General features: G+C 35.4%; 1 protein-coding gene across 1 annotated transcript; it reads left to right on the top strand.

Annotated features, from left to right (window-relative positions):
* Positions 1–1,757: 1,757 nt before the first annotated feature.
* LOC108038244 (glycine-rich cell wall structural protein 1.0) lies at positions 1,758–2,942 on the top strand. Its single transcript, XM_044460418.1, has 3 exons — positions 1,758–1,821; positions 1,890–2,045; positions 2,182–2,942. The coding sequence occupies exons 1-3, from the start codon at positions 1,758–1,760 to the stop codon at positions 2,940–2,942; spliced, it is 981 nt and encodes a 326-aa protein (XP_044316353.1).
* Positions 2,943–11,297: the final 8,355 nt, after the last annotated feature.

Below are 11,297 nucleotides of genomic sequence, written 5' to 3'. Positions count from 1 at the left end.
CAAAAGCGTACATAAAAGCCGTTTGCCAGGTAAAAATTGAAATTTTAACGCCATAAAATCAATGAAAATATTTATGCCAATAACCTTTTGGCAACCAAAAACAAATAGTTTCGTGTTTATATTTATTTAAGCTTTAGCGCATAAATTTAATGGCGAACACTTGACCGAAAAAATACCTTATAAATTGTCAGGTTCGTCTCTCTACCATGCGTGTATTTATTGTTATTTTTTTGATCAGCTCGCTTTTAGCAGAGAGCAGTGCAAATAAATGACGACCAGCCGGCCTGGTATTTTGGTTTGCAAAATTTCTTTCCTGCAAACTGGAAGTTGAATAAAAAATGTAAAAAAAATGTGTGAAAATGTGGAAAACAAATCCAATCTATGACCAGGTCCAGTCAGTCAGTCAATGGTTTGTGCCGAAGAGGAATTCAAATATTGTAGAATAATGAAACCATTTTCGAATTGTATTTGTTTGTTTTTTCGTGTTACATTGTTGAACAAACACTTTTTGGTAGCACAATTTTTTCAGAACTCGTATCTGCTTTCAAAGGGTTCAAGTTTTTGGTATATCCACAATAGCAAAGGTCAAAAGGAATATATTTACGACACAATGTAATTTAAAACAAGGGAATAATTTTTTATCTTATAAATTCTTTTACTGATGCATGCTATAAGTTACAAAAAATATTAAATAGATATGTAACGATAAATAAATGAAGATTTAATTAAATGTCTATATTTGGTTTTTCACTTCTTTTGGGAAGTAGAGCCTAGAAAATATTTAATATTGTTGGCACTTGACTTTGGTAATTTAATTTCTGCATTTCCTCAAGTGAAAGTTTTTACGCCAAATTCCGGTTCAAGTTGTGAATTATAACACCATTGTGGGACAGATATATATAAGGATGATGTATACATTCTTGGGGCTGCAAACTTTTTCAACTGGGCAGAAAGTTGAGGCCGTGTTAAGCCAAACTAGTTTAGCCAAGGGATTTTTGCACTTCTTGTAGCCAGGAAATGTTTACATATGCGCATACAGATGCAGCTACATATCTTCGCTATTCCTCCTCCTTTTCTACTTTTTCCTGGTCTAAACTTTTTCGACTTCCATGGAAGATATTCATGTGACGGAGAATAAAACTTTGTTTCATTTGTTTTGCTCGTAAATTGTGGATACGGAGGCCAAGAAAATCTCATTTGCGCTAAGTAGGCAGTTGACAATGTTGGAATGTATATTAAGTATAAGCATAATTACACGCTTGTATATAATGCATAGGATACAACAAAACTAATTAAGCTTCTGGACTTGTAATAGTATTTAAAATGTTTTCACTTTAAAACATATTGTTTTTCACTATTTAGTGAATTTCGATCTTATTAATCATAATCTTTAATGCCTAATTTATAATCGTTAATCAAATAAAAATTTGACAATTGTATTTAATTTACAACTGACCTTGGCTTTGGCCTTGGAAAAGTTCAATGCCGAATATAATACGCATTGTAAATAGTAACTCATGGCAGAATATTCAAAAAATCTGACAAATAATTCGTGACTATCTCATAATTTAGGGCAATCAATCAGTAATATTTAATTAGACCTAGCTAATGTTTTCATTAGGTAAATTTAGTTTGACAGAATCAATTACTAAACGTTTTCATGCATGTTGGTCACAAATGTATAAAAATGGGGTGTTTTTTAAGCAGAGTTCAGAAATTAGTTTCAGTTGCAAGCCAACGGGAAAAAATACTTGAAAATGAGAAGGATTGTTTGGACATGTCTAATAATAGCCACAGTTGTCAATGTACAGGGCTACAGGAGTAAGTGCTTAACATAACCATTTTTAGGAGGTACAATTATTATTATTTCTGTTTGTAAATTCAAACAGAATACGGACGTGACTGCAGAGATATATCATGTCCTCCCGGTCAGATATGCATCATAACCCGGAAACCATGTACAGAATCAAATCAACTTGGCGATCAATGTGGGGAGTACCCTACATGTGAAGCAAAGGAAAAGGAGCATCACTCCTTGAGTTCAGGTTTGTATTTTTGTACCCTTATTTTGTGGAACCTGAAATCTATTTTGAGTTTAAAGCCAACCTAAGCGAAAAATAGTATTTTACTAATAACCATGTTACAATTTTTCAATTAACCTTGTTTTCTATACACTTGTAGGTGATTTCTTTAAACGTCGAAAGCGTCAAGCTAATCAGCAAGGATACGGAATGGGTGGAAGTGGAATGGGCGGAGGCAATGGGATGAATAATGGAGGAAATGGAATGGGTGGCCAGAATAGAAACGGAATGGGAGGACAGAACGGAAACGGAATGGGTGGAAACGGAATGATGGGGAATGGAATGGGAGGAAACGGAAATGGCGGAAACGGAATGGGACCCGGAGGAATGGGTGGACGTGGAGGAAATGGAAACGGTATGGGTGGCAATGGAATGGGTCCAGGGGGAATGGGTGGTAATCCAATGGGCGGAATGGGTGGCAGGGGTGGTTATGGAAACGGGATGGGTGGCAATGGAATGGGACCAGGAGGAATGGGCGGTAATGGTATGGGTGGTAATGGAATGGGTAATGGTGGCATGGGGGGTAACGGAATGGGCGGCCAGGGTAGTTACAATGGAATGGGAGGACCAAATGGAATGGGCCGTCCAAATGGAGGTGGTGGTCCAAACGGAGTGGGAGGACCAAACGGAATGGGCGGACCAAATGGAATGGGCGGACCAAACGGAATGGGCGGACCAAATGGAATGGGCGGACCAAATGGAATGGGACGTCCAAATGGAGGTGGCGGACCAAATGGAATGGGTCCTGGCAACTGGCAAGGCAATAATGGCAACGGTAATAATGGTAATGGTAACAATCGCTACCGAGGCGGAAATTCAAATCAAAGTACGACTTCCGCGACAACGACGATTGGGTGGTAACGTACAAATGCAAGAAAAAATTAAAAACTTGGTTTGGAAATTTTGATTTTCTTTTATTGAATTATAGGATATACAAATAAATTGTGAGCTATGCATTAAACAGAGTGAGATATTTTATTTTCAAAACATATTTTATAGCGGGTGCACCCTTTCAATATATTCTTTTAATAATTACCGCCTTATTTTATTTCACTCTGGAACTACTATTTCTTTAATATTTATTGATTCCAATTTGAGGATAATTTGGGCATAAATATTTTTGCAAAAAAAAATTGATATTTTAAGGCCCGTAACCCAAGCTCCCCCCTTAAGAGATATGCCACTTTCAAATCGGATAAAATTTGGTAAAGTTGTGGAATCCGGGAATCCAGTTGTGGGTTTCCTTTTAACAACACATCGGAAACTTGAAATAAATAACATGAAAATGGGTCAAAAATTTGATAAACGTAAAAATGAAAATTTTGAATGCAGATTTTTTGAGAATCAAATTACGAGCCGTACGAGATATGCCACTTTCAAATCGGATAAAATTTGGTAAAGTTGTGGAATCCGGAAGTCCAGTTGTGGGTCGCCTTTTAACAACACATTGGAAACTTGGAAATAAATGACATGAAAATGGGTCAAAAATTTGATCAACGTAAAACTGAACATTTTGAATGCAGATTTTTTGAGAATTAAATTACGAGTCTTACGAGATGTGCCATTTTCAAATCGGATAAAATTTGGTAAAGTTGTCGAATCCTGAAGTCCAGTTGTGGGTCGCCTTTTAACAACACATTGGAAACTTGGATATAAAGGACTTGGAAATGGGTCAAAAATTTGATCAACGTAAAAATGAAAATTTTGAATGCAGATTTTTTGAGAATTAAATTACGAATAAAAATATATCGGATAAAATTTGTTAAAGTTGTGGAATCCGGAAGTCCAGTTGTGGGTCGCCTTTTAACAACACATCGGAAACTTGGAAATAAATGACATGAAAATGGGTCAAAAATTTGATCAACGTAAAAATGAAAATTTTGAAAGCAGATTTTTTGAGAATTAAATTACGAGTCTTACGAGATATGCCGCTTTATAATCGGATAAAATTTGGTAAAGTTGTGGAATCCGGAAGTCCAGTTGTGGGTCGCCTTTTAACAACACATCGGAAACTTGGAAATAAATGACATGAAAATTGGTCAAAAATTTGATCAACGTAAAAATGAAAATTTTGAATGCAGATTTTTTGAGAATCAAATTACGAGTCTTACGAGATATGCCACTTTCAAATCGGATAAAATTTGGTAAAGTTGTGGAATCCGGAAGTCCAGTTGTGGGTTGCCTTTTGTCAACACATTGGAAACTTGGAAATAAACGACATGAAAATGGGTCAAAAATTTGATCAACGTAAAAATGAAAATCGGATAAAATTTGGTAAAGTTGTGGAATCCGGGAATCCAGTTGTGGGTTTCCTTTTAACAACACATCGGAAACTTGAAATAAATAACATGAAAATGGGTCAAAAATTTGATAAACGTAAAAATGAAAATTTTGAATGCAGATTTTTTGAGAATCAAATTACGAGCCGTACGAGATATGCCACTTTCAAATCGGATAAAATTTGGTAAAGTTGTGGAATCCGGAAGTCCAGTTATGGGTCGCCTTTTAACAACACATTGGAAACTTGGAAATAAATGACTTGAAAATGGGTCAAAAATTTGATCAACGTAAAACTGAAAATTTTGAATGCAGATTTTTTGAGAATTAAATTACGAGTCTTACGAGATATGCCACTTTCAAATCGGATAAAATTTGGTAAAGTTGTCGAATCCGGAAGTCCAGTTGTGGGTCGCCTTTTAACAACACATTGGAAACTTGGATATAAAGGACTTGGAAATGGGTCAAAAATTTGATCAACGTAAAAATGAAAATTTTGAATGCAGATTTTTTGAGAATTAAATTACGAGTCATACGAGATGTGCCACTTTCAAATAGGATAAAATTTGGTAAAGTTGTGGAATCCGGAAGTCCAGTTGTGGGTCGCCTTTTAACAACACATCGGAAACTTGGAAATAAATGACATGAAAATGGGTCAAAAATTTGATCAACGTAAAAATGAAAATTTTGAATGCAGATTTTTTGAGAATTAAATTACGAGTCTTACGAGATATGCCGCTTTCAAATCGGATAAAATTTGGTAAAGTTGTGGAATCCGGAAGTCCAGTTGTGGGTCGCCTTTTAACAACACATCGGAAACTTGGAAATAAATGACATGAAAATGGGTCAAAAATTTGATCAACGTAAAACTGAACATTTTGAATGCAGATTTTTTGAGAATTAAATTACGAGTCTTACGAGATGTGCCATTTTCAAATCGGATAAAATTTGGTAAAGTTGTCGAATCCGGAAGTCCAGTTGTGGGTCGCCTTTTAACAACACATTGGAAACTTGGAAATAAATGACATGAAAATGGGTCAAAAATTTGATCAACGTAAAAATGAAAATTTTGAATGCAGATTTTTTGAGAATTAAATTACGAGTCTTACGAGATATGCCGCTTTCAAATCGGATAAAATTTGGTAAAGTTGTGGAATCCGGAAGTCCAGTTGTGGGTCGCCTTTTAACAACACATCGGAAACTTGGAAATAAATGACATGAAAATGGGTCAAAAATTTGATCAACGTAAAAATGGAAATTTTGAATGCAGATTTTTTGTGAATTAAATTACGAGTCTTACGAGATATGCCACTTTCAAATCGGATAAAATTTGGTAAAGTTATGGATTCCGGAAGTCCAGTTGTGGGTCGCTTTAGAACAACTCATCTGAAACTTGGAAATAAATGACATGAAAATGGGTCAAAAATTTGATCAACGTAAAAATGAAAATTTTGAATGCAGATTTTTTGAGAATCAAATTACGAGTCTTACGAGATATGCCGCTTTCAAATCGGATAAAATTTGGTAAAGTTGTGGAATCCGGAAGTCCAGTTGTGGGTCGCCTTTTAACAACACATCGGAAACTTGGAAATAAATGACATGAAAATGGGTCAAAAATTTGATCAACGTAAAAATGAAAATTTTGAATGCAGATTTTTTGAGAATCAAATTACGAGTCTTACGAGATATGCCACTTTCAAATCGGATAAAATTTGGTAAAGTTGTGGAATCCGGAAGTCCAGTTGTGGGTCGCCTTTTAACAACACATCGGAAACTTGGAAATAAATGACATGAAAATGGGTCAAAAATTTGATCAACGTAAAAATGAAAATTTTGAATGCAGATTTTTTGAGAATCAAATTACGAGTCTTACGAGATATGCCAATTTCAAATCGGATAAAATTTGGTAAAGTTGTAGAATCCGGAAATCCAGTTGTGGGTCGCCTTTTGTCAACACATTGGAAACTTGGAAATAAACGACATGAAAATGGGTCAAAAATTTGATCAACGTAAAAATGAAAATTTTGAATGCAGATTTTTTGAGAATTAAATTACGAGTCTTACGAGATGTGCCATTTTCAAATCGGATAAAATTTGGTAAAGTTGTCGAATCCGGAAGTCCAGTTGTGGATCGCCTTTTAACAACACATTGGAAACTTGGAAATAAAGGACTTGGAAATGGGTCAAAAATTTGATCAACGTAAAAATGAAAATTTTGAATGCAGATTTTTTGAGAATTAAATTACGAGTCTTACGAGATATGCCACTTTCAAATCGGATAAAATTTGGTAAAGTTGTGGAATCCGGAAGTCCAGTTGTGGGTCGCCTTTTAACAACACATCGGAAACTTGGAAATAAATGACATGAAAATGGGTCAAAAATTTGATCAACGTAAAAATGAAAATTTTGAAAGCAGATTTTTTGAGAATTAAATTACGAGTCTTACGAGATATGCCGCTTTCAAATCGGATAAAATTTGGTAAAGTTGTGGAATCCGGAAGTCCAGTTGTGGGTCGCCTTTTAACAACACATCGGAAACTTGGAAATAAATGACATGAAAATGGGTCAAAAATTTGATCAACGTAAAAATGAAAATTTTGAATGCAGATTTTTTGAGAATTAAATTACGAGTCTTACGAGATATGCCGCTTTCAAATCGGATAAAATTTGGTAAAGTTGTGGAATCCGGAAGTCCAGTTGTGGGTCGCCTTTTAACAACACATCGGAAACTTGGAAATAAATTACATGAAAATGGGTCAAAAATTTGATCAACGTAAAAATGAAAATTTTGAATGCAGATTTTTTGAGAATCAAATTACGAGTCTTACGAGATATGCCACTTTCAAATCGGATAAAATTTGGTAAAGTTGTGGAATCCGGAAGTCCAGTTGTGGGTTGCCTTTTGTCAACACATTGGAAACTTGGAAATAAACGACATGAAAATGGGTCAAAAATTTGATCAACGTAAAAATGAAAATTTTGAATGCAGATTTTTTGAGAATTAAATTACGAGTCTTACGAGATGTGCCACTTTCAAATCGGATAAAATTTGGTAAAGTTGTGGAATCCGGAAGTCCAGTTGTGGGTCGCCTTTTGTCAACACATTGGAAACTTGGAAATAAACGACATGAAAATGGGTCAAAAATTTGATCAACGTAAAAATGAAAATTTTGAATGCAGATTTTTTGAGAATTAAATTACGAGTCTTACGAGATATGCCACTTTCAAATCGGATAAAATTTGGTAAAGTTGTGGAATCCGGAAATCCAGTTGTGGGTCGCCTTTTGTCAACACATTGGAAACTTGGAAATAAACGACATGAAAATGGGTCAAAAATTTGATCAACGTAAAATTGAAAATTTTGAATGCAGATTTTTTGAGAATCAAATTACGAGTCTTACGAGATATGCCACTTTCAAATCGGATAAAATTTGGTAAAGTTGTGGAATCCGGAAGTCCAGTTGTGGGTCGCCTTTTAACAACACATCGGAAACTTGGAAATAAATGACATGAAAATGGGTCAAAAATTTGATCAACGTAAAAATGAAAATTTTGAATGCAGATTTTTTGAGAATCAAATTACGAGTCTTACGAGATACGCCGCTTTCAAATCGGATAAAATTTGGTAAAGTTGTGGAATCCGGAAGTCCAGTTGTGGGTCGCCTTTTAACAACACATCGGAAACTTGGAAATAAATGACATGAAAATGGGTCAAAAATTTGATCAACGTAAAAATGAAAATTTTGAATGCAGATTTTTTGAGAATCAAATTACGAGTCTTACGAGATATGCCAATTTCAAATCGGATAAAATTTGGTAAAGTTGTGGAATCCGGAAATCCAGTTGTGGGTCGCCTTTTGTCAACACATTGGAAACTTGGAAATAAACGACATGAAAATGGGTCAAAAATTTGATCAACGTAAAAATGAAAATTTTGAATGCAGATTTTTTGAGAATCAAATTACGAGTCTTACGAGATATGCCACTTTCAAATCGGATAAAATTTGGTAAAGTTGTGGAATCCGGAAGTCCAGTTGTGGGTCGCCTTTTGTCAACACATTGGAAACTTGGAAATAAACGACATGAAAATGGGTCAAAAATTTGATCAACGTAAAACTGAAAATTTTGAATGCAGATTTTTTGAGAATTAAATTACGAGTCTTACGAGATGTGCCACTTTCAAATCGGATAAAAATTTGGTAAAGTTGTGGAATCCGGAAGTCCAGTTGTGGGTCGCCTTTTAACAACACATCGGAAACTTGGAAATAAATGACATGAAAATGGGTCAAAAATTTGATCAACGTAAAAATGAAAATTTTGAATTACGAGTCTTACGAGATATGCCGCTTTCAAATCAGCTTATTTTTAGTAAAATTATGGTCTCCGGGACGGAAATTCAAATCAAATTTATAGTACGACTTCCGCAACAAGAAGGATTAGCTGGTATCGTAAAAATGCAAGAACAAATTAAAAACTTGTTGGTGTTTGGAAATTTTGGAGTATATTTATTGAGTTATAGGTTATAACAATAAATCGTGAGCTATGCATTAAAAAGAGTGTGATTTATTGATTTTATACAATCTTTTAAAGGGAATGCTACTTTGCAACATATTCTATTACTTGCTTCTCCTAAACGGATTGCTCCCTATTTTTAATTCACTTTTAAGCAAACATTTCTTTAATATTCATGGATTTCAATTTGAGGCTAATTTGCGCGAAAATATTAAAATATTCATGCGTGCTTAAAAAAGTAATTATCAACCAGAAAAATGAGTGACGAAGTGAGGGTTAAACTACCCTCAGCTGCGGTTTATTAAGCAAACAAGTCACGCTACTCGTGAAGGAACGGGGACAGCTGGCTTTCTAATAGATTGCCTTATCCTTTAATTGATTACAAATAAACACAAACAGAGAATGAAAGAGAGAGGTTGGTATAGAGAGAGTAAACGAGATAAAAGGACATTTTTCTAGTCCTTATACCGACTACGTGCTCACTCTTGGCTGGCGTGCATTTCCATATTTGTTTAGGCCAAGCCAGAAAAAAGGGGTGACCTGCGTGACCCTGACCTCTGGCTCGTGACACCCTCCATTCTGAGTGCTGAATCCTTCACCCCAAACTCTTTTCGAGTATTTTTGTTTGGCCAGGTGCACCAAAAAAATCAACAAATTTAAAACAACATAAATCTTTATTAGCTTTTCCAGCTAGTTTGGTGAAAAAAGAGAAAAGTTGAGTGGCAATCAATTAAACAATGTCACTTGCTGGCCACACTTGCAACGCTACATTTACATGACAGAGAAAGTGAGAAGAGGAAGAGAGAGAGAGAGACAGTGGAGGGAGACGGAGACGCGGAGAATCGGGGAAAAACCAGCTCCTAATGATGATTCGCTCTTCGCCAAGAAAACCATGATGTTACTACTTTAACCCTTTGAAGTTTTAAAAATTGTACAGAAACTTTAAATAAAAAAATGTCTTGTTTTGAATTTTAAAAAATTAAAACAAACGTTTTTTCAAATTAATTTTCGTTCAACTAATACTTTTGTACCAACCTAAAAATAAATAAAATCTTTATTTTAAAACAATTATTATAGAATATTGTTTTTAGTAAAGATACATATACATATATAAACCCATTTTATGTTTACTAATATTTTTAATTAAAAACTGGATCTGTCTAAACGTAATTGTGCAAGTTTCGAATATCCTAGCTTTTAAAAAGACGTGCAGACAGATTAGATTTTGTAAAAAAATAATAATACATATTTCCCCTATTTAAGTTTATTTGCTTAAAAAAATGTAAAAAGTAAAAATCCCGTTTTTCTGGTTTGATTTTGTTTTAAGTTAAAGAAGTCAGTCCATCCATTAATTCAATAAACCACTGCGAAAGTGGTTTAAAACCGCAACGAGCTGCGATGATTGATGTATCAATAAAGTGGCTACCAGACCCGCTCCTTATATCGCGTCCCCCATTCATTTAGCCATCTAAGCTGCTTTGTTGTCTCCTCTCCAAGCCCATTGGCATTCAATTTTCAAGGCTGCTGCCATGGGTTAACGCTGGCCATGGCCAGGCAATCCATTTATTCCTGGGCCGAGGATGTGCTGGGTGCTCTGGGTGCCAGCGCTGGGCCATTTTATAATTTATCAAAATGAAAATTGATGCCCCAGCGAAGCAAGTGCAGCTCAATCCTCAATGCCCCTTGGAGTCCTTCCCCTAGGACTTTCCTTGCGTGCTGCACTTGCAACGTGAGATGACGGAATGGGGACCGGGGAGGGGAGATTGGCGAATGGGGAGCGGAGATGCCGCATGCCACACGAAATGCCATCACAAATAGCGAAAATGCTTTCGCAAATATTTAGCTGAACTTTTTAGCGACACGCGTTCAGGTCGAGGTCCTCGTCCGAAAAGTGTGCAGCTGCTTTAAGGCAGCACTTTTTCCTTGGCCTCGCTTTTCGTCCAGTTCCCTTTTCTGTCTTTCGAATACCCTGTGAAAACAGAAATTAGAAAACGCAAACGAAGCAATAATAACTACACCACTACACTTCATACCAATTATTTAAACAAACTATTCATAAGTCTATTAAATACATAAATGTCAGCGAATTAAAAACTTGAATAAGGTTATTAAAATTGTTAAGTGCATTCCTAATTAATTTATATTAATTTCCAATTTATAACTCATAGTAGGTATCATCTATTCGTTTTCACAACTGCATTTGCCATTCGTCTTGCAATATATATAAAAGATATATATATTTTTTTGGCCAGAAGCATTTATGCCAGTTAAGTTGTTGGCCAGTTCGTGACTGCTGGCGGCCTTTATTTGCGCTTGCATTTTCATTTGTGAGTGTAAATAGCATTAAAAATAATTTTCCGGCTTAAAATCGCTCCACATGAACGGAGCAGACCGGAGTGGAAGAAGGCAGAGAGGCGAGAAGGGTCT

The sequence above is a fragment of the Drosophila rhopaloa genome, unplaced genomic scaffold (genome assembly GCF_018152115.1).
Source record: "Drosophila rhopaloa isolate 14029-0021.01 unplaced genomic scaffold, ASM1815211v1 contig_2, whole genome shotgun sequence".
Taxonomy (NCBI): domain Eukaryota; kingdom Metazoa; phylum Arthropoda; class Insecta; order Diptera; family Drosophilidae; genus Drosophila; species Drosophila rhopaloa.
The sequence above is the reverse complement of the archived record's forward strand: the minus strand, read 5'-3'. Positions and strand labels throughout refer to the sequence as shown.